Genomic DNA, 22,975 nt, shown 5'->3' on the forward strand with positions numbered 1-22,975 from the left:
TCAGAATGTTAAAATGTTAATTGTCAACTCTGTCCTTAAGCCAAACTCAAAAGGCAATTGTGAACACTCAGGCACTCCTTAGAGACAACATCTGATAATACATGGATGCCAGCCAAAGAAGGAGGAGGACCAAAATCCTTATCAAATAAGTGATTCTTATTGGTTCTCAGGAGGAGTGGGAAGTAGATAGTGGGAATAGTTTAGGAAGGGAATTCCAGAGATGGAGCTTGGATGACTGAATGCACCTAGTGAGTGGTGGAGTAAAAGGAGGGGTGGGAATGAACAAAAGTAAATTGAGGATATGGAGTTAAGGCAAGTAAATTTAGTTGAGGCACAGATCAACAATGATCTGATTGAATGGTGAAGCTGTCTCAAGGGGCTGAATGGCCTCATCCCATTCCCGTGTTTCTAAAAGACTAGCATCTCTGGAACAGAGAGGTCTGGGAAAGGGTTGTGGGGCTGGAGGAGGCTACAGAGGTAGTGAAGGGAGAGACCATAAGGGATTTAAAAGCAAGGATGAGAATTTTGGAGGCACTGGGGGACTAGGAGCTGGTGTAGGTCAGCAAGGACCAGGGTGATAGGTGAGTGGGACTTGGTGCAGGACAGAGTTATGGGTGTGTTTTACATGGAGGATGAGAGGCTAGCCATGACAATATTGGCATCATCGAGGTTGTTGTTGACAAGGAAGCAGATGAGGGTTTTAATGACAGATGTTCTGAAGCAGAGATAGAGGCGGATGAGGTTATGGAGATTGAAGTAAGTGTTTGTTATAATGGAGAATATTTGGAATTGATAACCCAGCTCAAAGCTAAATAAAGCTCTAAGACTTGTAAACAGTTCAAACTGGGGTAATATCTGGAGGGACACAGAATCTGCGGTGGAGGATGCAAAGTTTGCAGTAAGGGTAAAGACAATGGTTTTGGTTTTCCTGGTGTGCAACTAGAGGAGATTGTGGCTCATCAAAATACGATATTTGGACTAGCAGCCTGGTTGCACAGAGAGGTGGAGAGAGAAGGTGAGGGATAGAGGCCGGTGCGGTCAGTATATGTGTGAAAACTTGCTCCATGTCTGTGCATAATGTTACCAAGAGGAAGGTTGAAGATGTGGAAGTGGAGGGGGCCCAGAGTGGATGCTGTGGAACTCTAGAATATTTGGGGGAAGGAAGCCATTGCTGGAGATGTTCTGGTTACAACTTGACAGGTAAGGGTGAGACCAAGCAAGACTGAGATGGACGACAGAGGAAAGACATTGGGTGGGGATGGTGTGGTTAACCGTATCAAAAGCTATAAACTATCTGGGAAGACAAGGATGACCTTGTATCGCTGTCAAACTATTTCAGTCCTGTGGCAGGAAGGAAGCCCTGGTTGGGGTTATGGGAAAATTAGCTCAAATTTTGGAGGTAATATATTGCTGAGCAACCCTGGGGAGGAAAGGCGAGTGGAGATGGAATGCTGGTTTGTGAGGACAGAGCTGCTGAGGGTGGAGTTTTTCAGGAGGTGGGTGACGATGGTAATTTTTTAAGGGGTGGAGGTGGTGGGGGGAGAGGGGGAATCCAAGGAACAGGAGCTGTCTGCAAGAACTCTGCATCCAACAACAACAACCTTTACCAGGATAAAATGTCCCAAAGCACTTCACAGGAGCATTATCAAACCAGATGAGCCACACAAGGTGATATTAGGGTAGGTGGTCAAAATGCCAGCAACACCCACATCCCATGAAGGAACAAAAAAAAATGACAAATGATATACTGAAGGTTGAGATAGATAGGTTTTTGGTCCCTCAGGGAATTGAGGGATATGAGGGAGAGGTGGGAAAGCGGAGTTGAGGCAGATGATCAGCCATGATCGCATTGAACGACTGATCAGCCATGGGGTACCATATGGTTCGAGCCTTGAGCCGCTAGCTACCTGATTGGACTAGAGATTGAAATGTGTAGGGACGAAGCTGCTTGAAACGTTTGAAGCCTGGGGCTAAGGTTGCTGCTGTTCTCTGGAGCAGCTCACTGCTGGGATTCAAATGCCTTTGGCTGCTGTTCCCTGGAGCAGCTCATTGCTGGGATTCAAGTGCCTTTGGCTGTGCTTTGGAGTTCATTTTAATAGTAATCCATAGTGTTGGAGATTGCCTTCAGCCATGCGGGCCCTGGGATTTCTTCTCTGACCCCTCCACCTCTTCATCTTTGAAATCCTCATTAAAAAGCACCTCTTTCACTGAGGTGCAGGTTGTGTCTCCTTCTGTGACAAATCGTGGGCTGAATTTTATGTTCCCTTTGCTTATTATTAACTACTAAAGGCAAGGAAGGATAAAGCACATGCATGTACTGTCATACAGTTTATAAGTAAGTATTTAGCTTGAAGTAAGTTCATGTATATATGTATATAAATGAAATGGTATATGGAACAGTTCTTGACTCGCAGGGAGTAGGTGATTGAGCGTTGCGGACTTTGAGATTCGAGATTCAGAGTTGACTCCGGCAGATGAATAGTTAGTTCGAGGATCCAGTAGTGTTGAATTCAGTAGAGAGGGAGAGAGATTGGGATACCTGCAAAATGGCGAGTTGCAGTGCTACTGTGTGCATCTGTTACTTCTGAGTCAAACTTCCAGCACTTGCTCTCTCTCTCAGAACACCTAAATTGGGGTGGGCACCTATCCTGCCCACCCCTGAGCTCACCCCATAATAAGGGGAGCAGATGGGCACCAAAATTGGCAGGCCTGCTCGCCATATTTAAATAAACAATTAAGGGTCAATTAGGCTTATCAATTAGGCTTGCCCAAGTGTGGGCAGCAGGGGTGGAGGGGGAAGGCTGTTAAACAGAAGTATTTAAAGGGCGAGATGGAGGGGGGTGGTTGGCAGCCACTCTTTGGGACCTACCCTTTGCCAATCACGGGACAGCTTCCTCCCCCAACCCCCCCCCCCTCCCACCCTCAGGTTGAATCCCCTCCCCACTTCCTTCCTACCCGCTCCTTCCCTTAAAGCCACACCCTACGGGTGTACCCGCACCACATGGACTGCAGTGGCTCGAGAAGGCAGCTCACCAGCACCATCTCAAGGGCAATTAGGGATGGGCAATTTAAAAAGAAATGCCAGCCTGACCATGTCGCGTGAAAGAATTTAAAAAAGGTTCTCTCTCAAACTGACCTGCGAGCTCTAATGATTTATGCACATAAACACCTAGATCCCTCTGGTCCTGCACTGCCCTTTAGAGTGGTACCCTTTATTTTATATTGTCATGATAATGAAAGAAAAACACTGAATTGGACTTTAAAAGTAAGACCTGAGATTTAAAAATACACCCAAGCACTGGCTGGAATGCTGCAGGGTGACTCCCTAAGAGATAATGGAACCCCACCCTGTTGCCAGACAAGGTACTTCTAAAGATATCCAGAAGCTAATTGCTCCCTCCAGTAGAGACAATGGGACAAAATGAGGGATGAGTATCGTCTCACCAAGAAATCCTGTGAGCAATGCCCAGATAGATTTATGATTTCACTTCCCACTTGGAATATACAAAGAAGGGGTTAAAAGTGAGCTGAAAAGCTGCCTTGGTGTCTGTCCATTGGTGGGTGTTCTGAGAAAGAGAGCAAGTGCTAGAAGTTTGACTCAGAAGTAACAGCTGCACACAGTAACACTGCAACTCGCCATTTTGCAGGTATCCCAATCTCTCTCCGTCTCTACCGAATTCAACATTACTGGACCCTCAAGTTAACTATTCATCTGCCGGAGTCAACTCTACTGGAATCTCGAATCTCAATGGCCACAGTGCTCAACCACCTACTCCCCACGAGTCAAGAACTGTTCCGTATACCCTTTCATTTATATACGTATATACATGAACCTACTTCAAGCTAAATACTTAATTATAACCTGTATGACCGTACATGCATGTGCTTTATCCTTTCTTGCCTTTAGTGGTTAATAAACCTACTCTTACCTTCAACTCAAGAAAGTCTGATCAAATGGGCTCCTTCAAAACCAGAACAATGGGGTCTGGGAAAAGGTATCTGCGAAAAGGATCCTTTTTAGATTAAATCTTGTTGCGACCATCAGAGGGGTCGGTGCTGAGTAAGGAGGAAGCCAGTTCATCCCTCTTCACATGGTCCATAACAATTTGGGGTTGTCCCAACCATTGGGTGACAAATTGAGGGGTCTCACCTGGGTCAACAACTTTGGGGAACCTCACCTGGGGATGGGTCGTAGCAAGTTGGAGCGCTTGTCCTGAATTTGAACAAATTGGGGGCTCAGAGTCTGGAATATTTTTTCCCCACAGATGAAATGAGTGAATTAGAGTGGGGAAAGTAAATTGTCCTTTTGAAATCATTTTTTTTTAAAGAAACTGCAAAATGATTTTCTTGAGTCCTATACTATTGAAGTGTTAAAATGTCCACTTTCGATGTCAGTACCTTTCTAGCAGAACCAGAAGCAGCTACTGTTGACGAGCTAAAAGTTCTGTCTCTCAAACAGTTAAAAGAGTTAGCGAGGCGATTAGGGTTAGAATTTTGGCTGAAAATCAGGAAACCTGAAATTTTAAGAAGGGTGCGGCCAGCAGTCCACAGGTGGAAATTAAGGATGAGGAAATGGATAGCATTGCAGTTTACAGATTACATTTGGAGAAGTGGAAATTAGAATTACAGGAGAGAGAAAATGAAAGGGAATTGCAGGAAAGGGCACGAAGAGAAGAGAGAGAATTTCGGGAGAGAGAAAAGGGAGTTTCGACTAAGAGATCTTGAACTGAGGAGCAGGCATCCCCCTGGGTCCCTTGAAGATGAGGCAACCTGGTTTGCTCATCTACTCCCCAAGTTTGGTGAAGCAGAGGTGGAAGCTTTCTTTATATCTTTCAAGCGGTTAGCACAGCAATTAAAGTGGTCAGTCCAACAGTGGTCGCCAATACTGCAGAGTACGCTTTCAGGGAAAGCTCATGAGGTTCATTCCCTCCTGCCTGGGGAAAGTGTCACTGACTATGAAGCAGCAAAAAGGGCTATATTAAGCGTGCATCAGTTAGTGCCGGAGGTGTACCGTCAGAAATTCCGTACCCTCAGGAAAGGACCTGATCAGACATACCTGGAATTTGAAAGGCTTAAGCAACTTGCCTTTGACCAGCAGGCACTTAAAACAAAAGCTACTTATAAAAACCTCAGTGAAATAACTCTCATGGAGGAGTTTAAAAACTCCCTATCCTTTCCAATAAGAACCCGCCTAGAGGAGTAAGGGGGTCACAGAGGCCAGGCAAGCAGCCACACTGGCCGACAATAATGAGACAATCCACAAACTCTTGTTCCAGAAGAGACTCTCCCCCTCGTCACTGTCAACCAGCTGGAAAGGATGGGTAGGGGGACGGGGTAGTAGAGGCCGTTGGGAGGGGGGTAATGATAGGAAGTTGAGCACCCATGGGAGAGAGGGAAGTGCTGGGGGCCCTCCTCGGGACAGGAAGGGTGGTGCTGAAATGAAAAGCGAGGCCAAGAAGCCTGTGCTTGAACTGTTGGAAGGTAGGAAACGTCCAGGCCAACTACGGGAAGAGCCACTGGGATTTATCAGGGCACATACATGTGGAGAATGGGAGTCAGTCAGAGAGCATAGCAGACCAGGCTATGGCTTTGACTGCAGCTGAGAATCCCTGGGGGGACACTCCTGAGAGTGCGGATGAGGTCAAACGAATCCCTGAGAGTTACAGGGACTTTGTGTCCGAAGGAAAGATGTCCACATTTCCCCAGGCTGCGGTGAGTAACCCTGTGGTAATACTGAGGGATCCAGGGGCCAGCCAGACTCTACTGCTAGGAAAAGGCATGACCTTCCCACCAAAGAGTGCTATAAGTGCCAAGGTGCTGGTAAAGGGGATTGAAGGAGGGTACATGCCCATTCTCCAGTACCGGGTACATCTGGAGTGCCTTCTCGTGTCAGGGCCAGTGACCGTGGGAGTTGTCTCCAGTTTACCTGTGGGCGGGGTTGACCTGCTCCTCGGCGATGACCTGGAGGGGTCAAAGGTAATAGCATCTCCAGCAGTCTCAGAGGAGCCCAATGAGGTCAAGAAAAACAAATAGCTGCCGGAGAAAGCGTCTGGCATTTCCCCTGAGCTCCAGCAGAGGAAGGTGAAGTGGCACCGCAGACAGAAGACCCTCCGCTCGGCTTATCTGAAAGCTCTCCGGGGAGTCTGGATGACCCTAAGGAGGTGATAAATAAATCTTCCTTGGTAGCGACCCAGCAAGATGCCCCACAGTTAAAAACGTTAGCTCAGCCTGCTCACAATAAGGCCAAGGCAGAAGCAGTCCCTGAATGCTACTACATTCATAATGAGGCACTGATGAAGAAATGGAGACCCCCCCCCCACCCTCCCCAGGCCACCCCACTCACAGACCCACAAATGAGGAGCGGGCAGTGATCCACCAGGTGGTAGTGCCACCCAGGTACTGTGGGGGACCCTTGCGGCTAGCTCATGAAATTCCAATGGCTTGTCGGTATACGCAAAACCCAAGCCCACATCAGCCAGCATTTCTACTGGCTTCACCTCCACAGAGACGTAATAAGGTTTTGCAGAACTTGCCATACCTGCAATACGACACTGCACCTATGATTCCCATGCCATGGGGAACCATTCAGCAAGGCGTTAATGGACTGTGTTGGTCCCCTACCCAAGACAAAAGGGGTATATCCTTACCATCATGGACATGACTACCCGCTTCCCAGAGGCTGTTCCCCTGAGAATCATATCTGCTAAAACAGTGGGTGAAGGAATTGGCCTAATTCTTTACCAAGTATGGTCTGCCCACCGAGACCCAGTCGGATCAGGGCTCAAATTTCATGTCCAAGATATTCCAGGAATTCATGGGTAACCAGGGCGTGACTCAGCTGAAGTCCAGGGGGGGGGGCGCTAGTACGGTACCACCAAACCCTGAAAACAATAATCAGGGCACACTGTCACGTGTACCCCCATGACTGGGATAAAGGACTAGGTTTCCTTGTTTGCTACCAGGGACCCGCCCAATGAGTCCACCGGGTCTACTCCATTCGAATCAGTTTACGGGCACCAAGTGCAAGGGCCTCTGAAACTAATCAAGGAGAGGTTTTCAGAGCAAGAGGGGGAGCTCTCCATGTTGGGTTACATAGCCATGTTCCCGGAGAGGCCAATGAGAGCCTGCCAGGTGGCCCAAGGACACCTGAAAATCTCCCAGGCGACTATGAAAAAGAGGCCAACGGACATGCCAAGACCTAAGCCTTTCAGTCAGGAGACTACGTGTTAGTGCTCCTACCAATACCAGGTGAACCCTTGCAGACCTAGTCCAGTGAACCGTATGGAGTAGCAAAGCACCTCAGGGAAGTGAACTATCTAACTGAGACCCCAGATAGGAGGAAAGGGCAGAGGCTGTGTCATGTCAACGTGATAAAGTGACATCGCAGCCGAGAAGGGCACAATCAAGGAGCACATCTGTCCCATTACCACCAGCCTGGAAGAGGGGAGTAACAGTGGGGATGGATTGGAGGGAGACGTGGCTGAGACCCACATTGAACCCTCTACTACCCGACTAACCAACACAGAAATACTAGAGAACTTAGGCTCCCTATTCACCCGCCTAATTGCAGAACAGCGAGAGACCTGACGAGGCAGCTCACTGTATTTAAAGGCTTGTGTAGGGACAAGCCAGGCTGCACCACCCTAGCCCCAGGTGATGTGGATGTGGGAGAGGCCCGTCCCATAAGACAACAGCCCTATCATCTAGGCCCAGAGAAGCTGTCCCAGGACCGGGAGGAGATAAACTACATGCTGGAGCACCAACTAATAGAGACGAGCAGCAATAGCTGGAGCTCCCCAGTTGTGCTCGTGCCCAAGTCAGACGGCTCCACAAGACTCTGCATTGACTACCGAAAAATTAATGCAGTGACCCAAGCCGACTCCTGCTTGACAGCCCGGCTGGAAGACTGCATAGGAAGGGTAGGTAAAGCAGCCTACATCACAAAGATAGATTTACTCAAGGGACACTGGCAGGTTCCCTCGACTGCCTGCACAAACGAAATTTCGGCCTTCGTAACTCCAGGCCTGTTATACCAGTGTTAGTATATGCCCTTCAGACTCCAAAATGCCCCGGCTATCTTCCAAAGGTTAATGTACCAGGTAGTGGCAGGCTTGTCCAATTGCGTCATGTACCTGGATGATCTCCGAGTGTATAGTGACACCTGGGAAAGCTACGTAGAGCAATTGGAAGCCCTCTTCCAGAGAGTACAGTCAGCTGACCTAGTGGTCAATCTTGCAAGGAGCGTGTTTGCTAAGGCTAAAGTGACCTATCTAGAACACGTAGTGGATAAAGGACAGATGCTGCCCAGGTACATGCCGTAGCTCATTCCCCATTCCCACCACAAAAGGGGAAATCATTAGGTGCTTGGGAATGTGTGGACTCTACCGCAAGTTCGTCCCAAACTTTAGCACAGTAGCCTCCCCGCTGACAGACCTATTACAGAAAAAAGTAAAGGTAAGATGGACTGAGAAATGCCACACAGCTTTCTAAAAGCTGAAGACCATTTTAACAGGCGGGCCTGTGCTTGTAGCTCCGAACTTTAACAAAGCATTTAAAGTAGCCATTGATGTGAAGGACGAATCCGGAATAGAGAGACAAATCAGGTACTTGTCTAACAAGTTCAACAAGCATCAGAAACAGTACTCAACAGTAGAGAAGTAGGCCCTCGGTGTATTACTGGCCCCCAGACACTTTGAGATACATGTCTGAAATGGGTACAGAGAGATCACAGTCTATACCAACCACAATCCGGTAATTTTTGTCGAAAAATTTAAAACCTAGAATGCCAGGTTATTCCACTGGAGTTTGTTCCTCTGGCTCTACCACTTAAAAATCACCCACGTTCCTGGGAAATCAACAGTGATTGTGGACGCTCTGTCCTGAACTTAAAGTTAGAACCAGAAAAGGTAAATTGACCATTGCTAAAAGAACGAATGTGTGTATAAGAGTGTTTTGTTGTTTATAATTTTTTCCCTTTTTGTAATGAAATGAGAATGAATCTCATTTCATTCCAGGGAGGAGGGGGGAGTGTCATGATAATGAAAGAAAAACACCAAATTGCACCCGGAAATATTGGACTTTAAAAATAAGGCCTCAGCTTTTAAAAATACGCACAAGCCACTGGCTGGAATGCTGCAGGGTGACTCCTTAAGAGATAATGGAACCCCACCCTGTTGCCAGACAAGGTACTTCTAAAGACATCCAGAAGCTAATTGCTCCCTCCAGTAGGGGCAATGTGACATGATGGGGAATGAATATCATGTCCTCAAGAAAGCCTGTGAGTAATGCCCAGACAGATTTGTGAATTCGCTTCCTACTTGGAATATACAAACGAGGGATTAAAAGTGAGCTGAAAAGCTACCCCAGTGTCTGTCCGTTGGTGGGTGTTCTGAGAGAGAGCAAGTGTTGGAAGTTTGACTCAGAAGGAACAGCCACACACAGAAACCCTGCAAATCACCATTTTGCAGGTATCCCAATCTCTCTTCTTCTCTACCGAATTCAACACTACTGGACCCTCAAAACTGACTATTAAGCTACCAGAGTCAACTCTGCTGGAACCTCGAAACCAACTATTCATCTGCTGGAATCAACTCTATTGGAACCTTGAATCTAACTATTCGTCTACTGGAGTCAATTCTACTGGAACCTCGAATTGCAACACTCAATCATCAACTTCCCCACGAGTCAAGAACTGTTCTGTATACCTTTTTGTTTATCTATATATATATATATAAATATATACACACACACTCACTTACTTCAAGCTAAATTCTTACTTTTAATCTGTATGACCGTATGTACATGTGTTCTATCCTTTCTTCTCATTAGTAGTAAATAAAATTACTCCTACTTTTAACTCAAGAAAGTCTGATCAAATTGGCTCCTTCAAAACCAGAACAATTGGGTCTGGGAAAAGGTATCTGCAAAAGGGATCCTTTTTAGATTATATCTTGTTGCAACCAACAGGGGGCGGCTGAATAAAAACAAGGAGCCAGTTCATCCTTCCTCACCCGAAGCATAACAATTTGGGTGTATCCCAGCTAGACAGTGGCAAATTGATGGGACTCGCATGGATCAACAACTTTGGGGAACCTCACCAGGGGGCAAGTTATAACAATATTGTCTCTCCATGTCCTTCCTTCCTAAATGTATCACCTCACATTTCTCTGCATGGAGCTTCATCTGCCACCAATCCACTCACCGCACCAACTTGTCTATGCCCTTTTGAAGTTTTACGCTGTCCTCCTCACGGTTTACAACGTTTCCAAGTTTTGTATCATCCGTAAGTTTTGAAATTGTTCCCTGTACCCCAATCAGATTGTTATGATACAGCAGTTGGTAAAGGCTGAATTATTTTAAGTCCCAGAGGGAAACTTTAAACAACTGTCATAACCTATATTTTCAATTGGTACATTTGAGATGCAGCTCTGAATTCAGAAATGAAACCACCAAGCCTTCAGAGGTTTTTACATAAATTAAAATAAACATCTATTAATTTTAATAAGAAATTAAACACAAACAAATCCCCAAATTAATCACTCCCAGGTAATCTTCCCCAAGGCAACAATAACCCATGGACTTAAACAGATACCAGGCAAAGCACATTTTATCTTACGATTTCAAAATGAGGTGCCTTTCAATTTGTTCCTTCACAGACAGTGGTAGGGCTTACAGGCTGCTTAGATATTACGTGCTTCTGACTTCAACTCACAAAATTCTTCAGTATATAGCTAGCCTTCCCTTTGAATGCAAATTCTCAGTGTATCACCAGGCCCTTTGAACTCCACCACTTATAACAATAAAACCCCTTTCATAGTACCAATTTTATTAGTAATCTAAACACATTACTTGGTGTCTCCTAGCTAGGTGCAACAATTCACCCCCAGTCTTTCAATGGTTTATTCAACAAAATGCAAATGTACCCTCTAACTTACTGTTTACACCTCAAAACTACTATGCATCAAAGCACCCAGACTCAATGGTTTTAATCCAATTAAGCCACACACAGTCACACTCACCGACACAGACCCGACTACACGTCCTCTTTAAAATAATTTCCAATAACATGATACACATTAGTATCTCTCCATGACATCATCCTCCCTAACAAAAAATGAACCATCATAATTCTAAAAGATGGCTTCATTTTTAATAACCCAGCTCACACTATCAGATGCATGCATTAACATAAATATATATATATATATACACAACTCCTTGGTATCAACAGAAATCACTCCAGTTCAGTGTCCAAGTTTTTTATATACAAATGTCCAATTTTCCTTTAAGCTTCAAACTCTTGATAACGCATCTGCGAACAGATTCTCACTACCTTCAACATGTATAATCTGTAGATTAAATGGCTGTAATAATAGACTCCGCCTGAAAAGTCTTGCACTTTTGTCTCTAAATTTGTCCAAAAACTTCAAAGCATTATAGTCTGTATAAACAATTGTTTCTGATGAATTGTTGGCAACATAAATTTCAAAATGCTGCAATGCTAACACCAAACCCAAGTTCTCTTTTTCGATCGTTGAATATCTTCTCTGTTGTACATTCAGCTTCCATGAAAAATATCCTATTGGTTTTTCAATTCCAGTGTCATCTTTTTGTAACAGTATGGTCCCAATGCCTATATCACTATATCCCAGCCAACTTGAATTGTTTGGCATAATTGGGTACTGCCAAAACTGGCATTATAGTTAATACAGTTTTCAAACTATTAAATGCCTTCTCACACTCCAGTGTCCATTGAGACGTCTTGTTCTTTTTAATAGTTCAGTCAGTGGAGCAACCACACTTGGTACTACTTTCTGGTAAAACTCACTCATGCCTAGAAACCTCAAAACCTCTTGTTTTGTTGTAGACACTGGGAAATTCATGATAGCCTTGTCTTTCCCATCTCTCGGAGCCACTTTACCATGTCCAATGGTATGGCCTAGATACGTAACTTGCGCTTTTGAAAATTCACTTTTATCAAGTTCATCACCAAATTAGCTTCTTGTAAATCGAGAAAATAATCCTTCCAAATGCTGTAAATGCTCCTCCCATGTAGGACTGAAAACTATTAGATCATCAATATAAGCAGCACAATTGCTTAGACCTGCAATTACTTCGTTTGTCAGTCTTTGAAATACCACAGGTGCATTCTTCATACCAAATGGCATGACTTTAAACTGATACAGTCCACCTGGCGTTACAAAAGCTGATATCTCCTTTATTCTCTCCAACAACAGTACTTGCCAATATCCTATTAGCAAGTCAATCTTTGTGATAAATTTTGGTTGTCCCATTTTCTCAATGCAATCTTCCAACCTTGATATAGGATATGAATCTACTTTTGTCACCACATTCACCTTTCGATAGCCCACACACAGTCTTTGTGTTCCATCCAGTTTCGGTACCGACACAATAGGCGAACTCCAGTTACTGCAACTGGACTCAATTATATCATTTTGAAACATGAAATGAATTTATTTCTGTACTTGTAATAACTTTGCTGGATTTAATCTATAAGGATGTTGCCTTGTTGAAGATAAAACCTGTACAGAGACATCATGTATAGCTAAATGGGTCTTTCCCAATTTATTCTCACAAATAGGTTTGTGTGACTGCAATAGCTTTTCCAAATCACTTTGACACCTCCTTGGAAGTTAATTCAATATCTCATTTAAATTTTCAAGCACCCCCTCATTATCCAATTTGATTAGAGGAAAATAAATTTCAGAGTCCTGCACTTCTACCTCTTTCTCTTCATCCACCATCACTAATACCTCTTGTTGCTCCTCTTCCCTGTCAAAGTACTTTTTAAGCTTATTTACATGACACACCTGCTGCTGCTTCTTTCTTCTACCTGGAGTATTTATTGAATAATTTACTTCACTCAATTTCTTTTCAATCCTATAAGGCCCACTAAATCTGCAAATTTCTCATGAATTAATTTCAGTGGTCCCCTTATCTCATGACCATAAAATGGTTCAAAAGAGCTAAAACCAGTCAATGCATGAGGAGCGTCTCTAATAGTAAATAACAAGAATGGAATTCCTCTATCCTAATCCTGTGGATAATCCTGACAGTACGCTCTCATCATAGTTTTTAAAGTTTGGTGCCATCTTTCCAAAGCTCCTTGTGACTCCTGACGATAAGCTGTTGACTTAAACTGTTTTATCCCCAACCTGTTCATTGCTTCCTTAAACAGCTGTGTCATGAAATTTGACCCCGGATCTGATTGAATTTCCTCAGGTGAACCATTTCTTGCGAAAAATTTAATTAACTCCTCCACAATCTTATTAGTTGTAATATTTCTTAAAGGCATCACTTCAGGAAATCTGGTAGACACATCCATTATTGTTAGTAAGTACTGATTTGCACTTTTAGCCTCAGGGAGGAGTCCTTCACAATTAATTATGAATCTAGTAAAAGGTTCTTCAAATGCTAGTATTGGTATTAAAGGTGCTGGCTTAATCACTGCTTGTGGTTTTCCTGTTGCTTGGCATGTATAGCAGGCTCTACAGAATTTGGTTACATCCCTCTGCAATGCTGGCCAAAAAAAAACCCCTGTATCTTTTCCTGTGTTTTCCTAATTCCTAAATGTTCCCCCATAGGAATTTCATGAGCAATCCTCAGAATCTCATTTCTTTGGCCTGTTGGATAACAATCGGATACACGTCACTCCAGCTTTCATTTGCTGAAACATGATCTGGCCTCCGTTTTCTCATCAAAATATCCCATAGAAACATAGAAACTAGGAGCAGGAGAAGGCCATTTGGCCCTTCAAGCCTGCTCCGCCAATCATGATTATAGCTGATCCTCTATCTCAACGCCATATTCCCACTTTCTCGACTTACTCCTTGATGCCCCTAATATCCAAAAAATTATTCATTTCTTTCTTGAATATACTCAATAACCCAGCCTCCCACTTCCTTCTGTGGTATAGAATTCCACAGGTTGACCACCCTCTGAGTGAAGAAATTCTTCCTCATCTTGGTTCTGAATGGCCTGTCCCATATCCTGAGACTGTGAACCCTGGTTCTAGACTCCCCAACCAGGGGAAACATCTTCCCTGCACCTAGTCTGTCTAGCCTGATCAGAATTTAAAAAATTTCAATCAGATCCCCTCTCATTCTTCTAAACTCTAGTGAATACAGGCTCAGGTGGACCAATCTCTCCTCTTACGATAATCCTGCCATCCCCAGTATCAGTCTAGTGAACCTTCGTTGCACTCCCTCTATGGCAAGTATATCCTTTCTTAGGTAGGGAGACCAAAACTGCCTGCAATATTCCGGCTGTGGTCTCACCAAGGCCTTGTATAACTGTAGTAAGATATTCCTACTTCTGAACTCAAATCCTCTCGCAATGAAGGCCAACATACCACTTGCCTTCCTAATTGTTTGCTGCACCTGCCTGTTTACTGTCATTGACAGGTGCACAAAGACATCCAGGTCCCTTTGTACATCCACATTTCCCAATATAGCACCATTTAAATAATACTCTGCCTTTCTGTTTTTCACACTGAAGCGTATAACTTCACAGTTATCCACGTTATACTGGATCTGCCATGTGTTTGCCCACACACACAACTTGTCTAAATCACCCTGAAGCCTCCTTGCTACCTCCTCACAACTAACAACCCTGCCCAGTTTTGTGTCATCAGCAAACTTGGAAATATTGCATTTGGTATCCTCATCCAAGTCATTTATATATATCATGAATAGCTGGGGCCCAAACACTGATCCCTGCGGTACACCACTAGTCACCGCCTGCCATCCAGAAAAAGACCCATTTATTCCCACTCTCTGTTTCCAGTCTGTCAATCAATTCTCAATCCATGCCAGTATATTACTCCCAATCCCATGTGTTTTAATTTTTCCCACTAGCCTCTTATGCGGGACCTTAACAAAAGCCTTTTTTAAATCCAAATACACCACATCCGCTAGTTCTCCCTTATCTATTCTACTAGTTACATCCTCAAAAAATTCCAGTAGATTAGTTAAGCATGATTTCCCTTTCATAAACCCATGCTGACTTTGTCTAATCCCGTTAATGCTTTCCATGTGTTCTGTTACCAAGCGTTCTGTTATAATAGACTCTAGCATTTTCCCACTCAGATATTAGGCTAACCGGTCTGTAATTCTGTTTTTTCTCTCCCTCCTTTTTTAAATAGTGGGGTTATATTTGCCACCCTCTAATCTGTAGGAACTGCTCCAGAGTCTATAGAATTTTGGAAGATGACCACCAATGCATCCAATATTTCCAGGGCCACTTCCTTTAGTATTCTGGGATGTAGATTATCAGGCCCTGGGGATTTTTCTGCCTTAACCCCATTAATTTCTCTAACACCATTTTTTTTTTACTAATACTGACTTTCTTCAATTCCTCCCTCTCACTAGACCCGTGGTTCCCTAACATTTCTGGGAAATTATTTGTGTCCTCATTTGTTTAGACAGAACCAAAATATGTGTTCAACTCTTCTGCCATTTCTTTGTTCCCTATTATAATTTCCCCCATTTCTGACTGTAAGGGACCTACATTTGTCTTTGCTAATCTTTTTCTCTTCACATATTTATAGAAGCTTTTACAGTCAGTTTTTATGTTCCCTGCAAGTTTACTTTCATATTCCATTTTCCCCTTCTTGATCAATCTTTTTGTCCACTTTTGCTAAATTCTAAACTGCCTCTAATCCTCAGACTTGCTGCTTTTTCTGCCAATGTTATATGTCTTCTCTTTGGATCTAATACTATCCCTAATTTCTTTTGTAATCCATAATTGAGCTACCTTTCCCACTTTATTTTTGCGCTAGACAGGTGTGAATAATTGTTGTAATTCATGATTACGTTACTTAAATATTATCCATTGCCTATCCACCGTCAACTCTTTTAGTAAGGTTCCCCAACCCATCATTGCCAACTCATGCCTCATACCCTTGTAGTTCCCTTTATTTAGATTTGGGACCCTAGTTTCGGATTCAACTTCTTCACCCTTCATCTTAATGAACAAGTCTATGATTTTATGGTCACTCTTCCCTAAGTGACAACAAGATTGTTAGTTAATCCTTTCTCATTGCACAATATCCAGGACGGGATTTTCCATATCCGCCCACCGCTGGGATCATCCGGTCACACCACAAGTCAATGGGCCTCTGGCTGGGGTGTCGCCTCATCCGTGGTGGGTCCCACCCATGACAGGGCCAGAAAACCCTGGCCCCAGTCTAGGATAGCTTGCTCTCTAGTTGGTTCTTCAACAGTTTGGTCTAAAAAAACCAACACACTCCAAGAAATCCTCCCCCGCAGTATTATTGCTAGTTTGGTTTGTCCAGTCTATATGTAGATTAAAGTCACTCATGATTACGGTTGTACCCTTATTGCATGCATCTCTAATTTCCTGTTTAGTGCCTTCCCTAACATTTCCGTTACTGTTTGGGGGCCTATAGACAACCTCCACCAATGTTTTATGCCCCTTGGTGTTTCTCAACTCCACCCAAACAGATTCTACATCATGATTTTCCAAGCCAATATCCTTCCTCACTATTGCATTGATTTTCTCCTTTATTAACAATGCTACCCCACCTCCTGTCCCTTTTCTTCTCTTTTCATAACTATTGAATACCCCTGGATGTTCAGTTCCCATTCTTGGTCACCCTGCAGCCACGACTCCATAATTGCAACTATATCATAACAGCTTATATCTATTTGAGCTGTTAGTTCACCTACCTTATTGCAAATGTTCCATGCATTAAGGTACAATGTTTTTAGATTGTCTTTTTAACCTTGTTAGTCATCTTAGCTTTATTTTGCACTTTGACTCCAGTTGTTTTTTTGTCCTTGTCTTTTCTGCCTTCCACTTTTGCTTCTTACTTTTCTGTCTTTCATTTCTATCCTTGTTTCCCCCTCCTCTGTCTCCCTGCTCAGGTTCCCATCCCCCTGCCATTCTAGTTTAAACCCTCCCCGACAGGACTAGCAAGCACCCCCCTCACCGAGGACATTGGTCCCAGTCCTGCCCTGATGCAACCCATCCAGTTTGTACTGGTCCCACCTTCCCCAGGACTGGTCCCAATGTCCCAGGAATCTGAATCCCTCCCCTCTACACCATTTCTTCAGCCATATATTCCTTAAGGTAACAACATACTGAAACACATTTTGCTTCTGTTTCTGAATAAGCTTTCTGATTTAATGGTTTAATTGCAAATCATTTTCCTATAACTCCACTAACCTCCTCGAGTTAAACGCTTCAATTGAATCATCCTGTATTCTTTCCTCCTGAACTACGTTATCAAGCACAATGCAGCTAATTGGATTTTGACACCTTCTTCTTGCCTCTGATCTGCCTTCTTATCTTGTTTTTCTTGTTCTTCCTGATGAGCTTTTGATTTCATTATCACACAATCTGGAAACAATCCGGGATGCGCCTTCTGTAACACTTCTGCTGAAAACACTTCCAAAGGCTGATCACCTACCCTAGGCATCACCCATGATCCAGCTATATAATTACCCAGAATAAACTGAACCCCTGCAATGGGCATTTTTTCCACTACTCCAACAATAATTTCACCTGTCCTCCATTTACTCTTTAAATTTACCTTCCACAATGGAATAGATTTAGCATCTCCATGAACCCCACTTATTATCACCTGCTCCTGCAATACTCCCTTGGACAACAAATATCACTATCCCATGACATTAAAGATTGACTAGCCCCTGTGTCTCTTAAAATTTTAACATCTTTATTTACTCCACCCTGTACACATGGAAAGACTTTCTCTTAACAAAGTCTTTTAAACATTTCTGCAACCTGCTCCTCAGAATTCTCTTGGGGAAATTGTGAACACATTCCCACTTCTTAACCTATCACTGATTCTCCCCGTTTTACCTGTACACAAACCTTTGGTTTTCCCTGTGCCTGATCCTCAGAGCCCACTGTACTTTGACTTCCAGAACTTTTCTGCACCCCAATAATTCCAACAGATTTTTCCTGCAATTTCCAACACACTGACTTTGTGTGTCCCACTTTATTACAATTAAAACACCTCAATTTTCAAATGTTACTCTAACCATCAGTACCTTCCTTTTTACTCTGAGAAAAAACTTCCTGGGAATCCACAGCCACTCCTTCTTTTCCCTGACTACCTACCTTCCTTTCACCTTCCCACTTTCTATCCTTTACCAATTTGAAAAGGTGACAAAGAAAAGGTTTAGCTCCATGAACTAACTCAGTCATCAGCTATCTCTGTTCCTCCAAATGAGCTTTCACTACCGAAGGGATTGAGTCTTTAAATTATTCCAAAAGAATTACTTCCCTAAGAACTGCATATGCTGTCTCTATTTTTAATGCCCATGTTCACCGGTCAAAATTACTTTGTATTACTCTCTCAACTCAATATAAATTTGCCCAGGCTGTTTTCTCATATTCCTAAATTTCTGCCTTTATGCTTTAGGGACCAACTCATATGCACTCAAAAGAGTCTTTCTCACCACATCATAATTCACCAATGCCTCTTCAGACCGCAAAGCTTTTCACCCCGCGTCATTTCCACTTTCAGGTCTGCGGGGGTGCAGCCAAGTCAGCTGTGTGTCTGCTGACCTGTCAACAGCCTATTGAGGTCATTGAGAAACTAATTAAAATCATTAATGTGGGATGAAGTTTCATGAGGGTATTTAAATTTTTAATAAAGCTTTCAGTTAAAGTTATGGACAGTGTCACATGAGAGGACTTGTCAGGGAAAGTTTTCTATCATTTGAATTGCAAATTTTAATTTGGAGCCAATCACCCTGAGGCAGCAATTAGCCGCAGGGAGATCAGTGCCTTCCACACACAAGGCGCTTCTGTATATAGCTAGCCTTCCCTCTGAATGCAAATTCTCATTGTATCACCAGGCCCTTTGAACTCCACCACTTATAACAATAAAACCCCTTTCATAGTACCAATTTTATTAGTAATATAAACATATTACTTGGTGTCTCCTAGCTAGGTGCAACAATTCACCCCCAATCTTTGAATGGTTTATTCAACAAAATGCAAATATACCCTCCAATTTACTGCTTACATCTCAAAACTACTATGCCTCAAAGCACCCAGACTAGATGGCTTTAATCCAATTAAGCCACACACACACACCGACAGACACAGACCCTACTACAAGTCCACTTTAAAATAGTTTCCAATGACATTATATACATTAATATCTCTTCATGACACAGGTACTGCTGTTTAGGAAAGTTTTGGAAATATAGGCTTTAATTACAACAAACAGCAACAGAAGCATGTATCAAAACCCACTTTACAACAGAGGTCAGGTAAGTCAATGGGGAGGCAGTGGTGTATTTGTGTTGTCACTGGACTAGTAATCCAGAGACTGAAGGTAATGCTCTGGGAACTGGGGTTCAAATCCCACCATGGCAGATGGTGAAATTTGAATTCAATACAAAATCTGGAATTAATCAATAATGCCCTTTAGAGATGGAAATCTGCTATCCTTATCTCGTCTGGCCTACATGTGACTCCAGACCCGCAGCAATGAGATTGACTCTAAAATAGCCCAGCAAGCCACTCAGTTCTCAAGGGCAATTAGGGGTGGGCAATAAATCCTGGCCTAGCCAGCAATGCCCACTCCCCATGACAGAATAATAAGAAAAACAAATAAGAGAGTAACATCTGATGTGATAAGGGTATGAGGCCTTTCTTTGGTTTCAAATAGTTTGTTGAACAGCAATGGTTCAAAAACAAAAATTGCTGGAAAAACTCAGCGAGTCTAACAGCATCTGTGGAGAGAAAGACAGCGTTAACATTTTGAGTCCATATGACTCTTCTTCAGAACTAAAGAGAAGTAAAAGTGTTGGGAAATATTTACTATTTAAGGGGGTAGGACAGGTGAAGGTGAATTTTCATTTCAGTTTTTGTTTTTGTTTCAGATTTCCAGCATCTGCAGTAATTTGCTTTTAGCAATAGGTGGTTGTAATACATGAGGTTGGGTGCATTCAAGTGAAAGGGTGTGAGACAGATCCCATGATTTACTTCGTTAAAAAGGGAATAAAGTTGTACTCGAGGCCCTAGGATGCGAACAGACCTGGTGAAGCCATCTTCATAACTTCTTATTCAAACTTACAAACAGTACATCTTTGGACTGAGGCGCACAGCTCTGTTTGGTTAGGATATTCAAGATTAAAGTTTGTCAATAATAAGTGAAATGAATTATCAAACATATTCTGTCTGTAGTTGTACAGATCTATTTAATGGATAGTGAAGTGACAATCATTGAAAAAAGAGACATGTTGTTGAAGCTTTTGGTCTTGCACTCATCAGGACAGAATCGCAAGAATACCAAATCACAAAGGGAACAACAACTTATACTGCATGAGAGTGCTGATTGGTTGACTATTGGACTAGTGGCAAGTTGCCACTAGTTGGCAAGTGGCAAGTCAGTTAAGTTAAGTAATTGTTGGTAATTTTGGTAATATGTAATTGTTTGAATCAGGGCAGCTCTGATCAGCAGGTTTGTAAAGAAACATGTGGCAGTAGAAACATTAAAATTGTTCCTTTGAGTATTTGAAAAATTAATAAATTGGACAAGTATTTCTCAGAAAGATGGCAATGATCCTCCAAAAGATTAAAGGTCTCATAAGTAAACCTCTAGGGAAGTTGGTGGAGGAATTTAAAAAGGGATTTTTTGGGCTAACGCAGCAAGGACAGAATTGTGGGAATGCAAGGGTGACTGTGGTCAGAGATCTGTCAGTAATAAAGGCATCATGGAAAAGTGGAAGCAGTTTAAAAATGTATCCCAGAAAGGACACTGCTGAGACCACTGTAAAAATATGAATTCAATATGTCTGCTGTGGCCAAAGCTCTTTAAATATTTCATGAACAATGTAAAGGGAAATAGAAAATAAGCAGAAAAATAAGAAATACAAATGCAGGAAAGGGGTAATTAAAAACATAAATCAAATTCACCTCTGAATATAAATTATGAATATAAATTTACAATTCTCATCATGTCTAGGAGGTTAGGATTGGAGACTTTGATCTGGCATTGATAGACTCTGGAAAAAAAAAGCTCCCTTAACTTTTCAGTAAAAAAAATGCTCGGCAGCATCTGTGGAAAGAGAAACAAGGTTAACATATCAAGTCCAATATGGGCTCTTCTTTAGAGCCAAAGAGAGGTAGAAATGTGATGGGTTTTATGCTTTTGAAAAGTGAGGAGGGTCAGGTGGAGCGAAAGGGAAGATCAGGGATAGGCTTGAGGACAGGGGAGATTAAATACCAATGGTGTTATGGAGGAGTGGTAATGGCAGTCGTACAGAAACAAAGCGTTAGTCCAGAGGAGGTGTTAATGGCGGAATAAGGGACAGCTCTGTCCAAAAGCAAAAGTAGGAGAACAAGATGCGGAAACAAGAACAGAAAATGCTGGAAAAACTCAGCGGGCCTGACAGCATCTGTGGAGAGAGAAACAGAGTTAACATTTTGAATCCATACGACTCTTCTTCAGAGCTAAAGAGAAGTGGAAATGTGATGAAATTCATGCTGTCTAAGGGGGTTGAAGCAGGTTAGCGACAGGTAGGGGCAAAGGAAAGATGTCATGAATGAAAGGACAAAGGGGATGTTAATAGTAGTGGTAGAGGATAAAGGAGGTAGCATTAAGGTAAGAAAGCAGAATGTGATAATGGCACAATCCATTGTGAGGAGATATTTCGACAACGGTAAGCACACTGAAAAGGACAACATGAACAAATGACAGGTGGCCCTTGTAGGGGTGGCAGTAATGGGGAGAAAAGATCGAAAATAGGATAAAAGGTGGGGATGTTTCAGATTCCCAGCATCCGCAGTATTTTGCTTTGAACAAGGTGCAGACTTTGACTCTGTATTGGACTCAAAACATTCACCCTCTCCACAGATTCAGCCAGGCTTGTGGGTTTTTTTTTCCAGCACTTTCTGTTTTTATTTCAGGTCTCCAGCATTTGCAGCATTTCGCTTTCATTCCTTAACTTTTTAGTTGAGTCTTTGGGGGGGGGGGGGATTCTTGGGGCATTAACGAGCTAACTAAATGCAAATTGTAATTAAATTAAATAAAAGCAAAATACTGCAGATGCTGGAAATGTGAAACAAAAACAAAAATAGCTGGAAAAGCTCAGCATCTGTGGAGAGGAAGCCAGAGTTAGCGTTTCGAGTCCGTATGACTCTTCATCAGAAATTGTAATTAAGTGTGTTCCAAGAAATGTTTAAGAGAGTAATTTGAAGAATGTAATAACTGTTAATATATAACTATAAGTATATATATATATATATATTTTAGTCCCAGGTCCTTGAGTGTTAGGGATTTATATTTTCTGGTTACATACATGACTGCATTTGAGTGAGACTCACCTCCAATCCATTGTGAGGAGATATTCTGAAGGAGGGTGAATGGGATGCAGAAGAAAGTGATGAGTAGGTCGCTGATCGCCAGGGAGCAGATGAAGACGGTGGTAACAGTCCGAGATCGCTTTGTCCGCTTTACAACAAACACCACCAGGATATTCCCAAAAAACGCAAGCAGAAAGATCACACTGTAAATCACAACGAAAGTTACCTTGGCGCCGAGGGGCAACTCGGGGATGTAGACCAGCGGCTGCAGTTTGTATGTCTGGATGAATTCCTGCCGGGAGAGGTTATAAAAATCGAGTAACTGATTCAGGATTTCGGGGGTAACGTTAAAGGCATCGGAGTTTTTCATATTTTCTTTTCTCTCTCTCTCTCTCTCTATTGCCACCGGGACAGTTGCAATGAGACGGCGCCTTTAATGATCCCTGCCCAACTTTGCTAAACTCGTTACAGAGGTGAAGACAGCAGGTCACCCCCCTATCCTGTCAGGTCCAAAGAGCCTGCCGCCCATTCAAAAGAGAGAGAAGGAAAAAAACTTCGAGTTGCAAAGAGGTTTGCTAATGATAAAACCCAAACGCAGCGTTCTTAAAGCCCCAGAGCCTGTTCTGGAAGCTGAACAGAGAATACA

The 22,975-nt window shown here is 42.9% G+C and overlaps 1 protein-coding gene across 1 annotated transcript in view; it reads right to left on the reverse strand.

Annotated features, from left to right (window-relative positions):
- Window positions 1-22,699, reverse strand: part of LOC121270731 (pyroglutamylated RF-amide peptide receptor-like) — a 64,145-nt gene extending 41,446 nt beyond the window's left edge. Inside the window, exon 1 of the mRNA XM_041176111.1 lies at window positions 22,351-22,699. Within this exon, the coding sequence (XP_041032045.1) occupies window positions 22,351-22,699 (349 nt within the window). The remainder of the gene's footprint in view (window positions 1-22,350) is intronic.
- Window positions 22,700-22,975: the final 276 nt, after the last annotated feature.

This window comes from Carcharodon carcharias, chromosome 28 (assembly GCF_017639515.1).
Source record: "Carcharodon carcharias isolate sCarCar2 chromosome 28, sCarCar2.pri, whole genome shotgun sequence".
NCBI lineage: Eukaryota > Metazoa > Chordata > Chondrichthyes > Lamniformes > Lamnidae > Carcharodon > Carcharodon carcharias.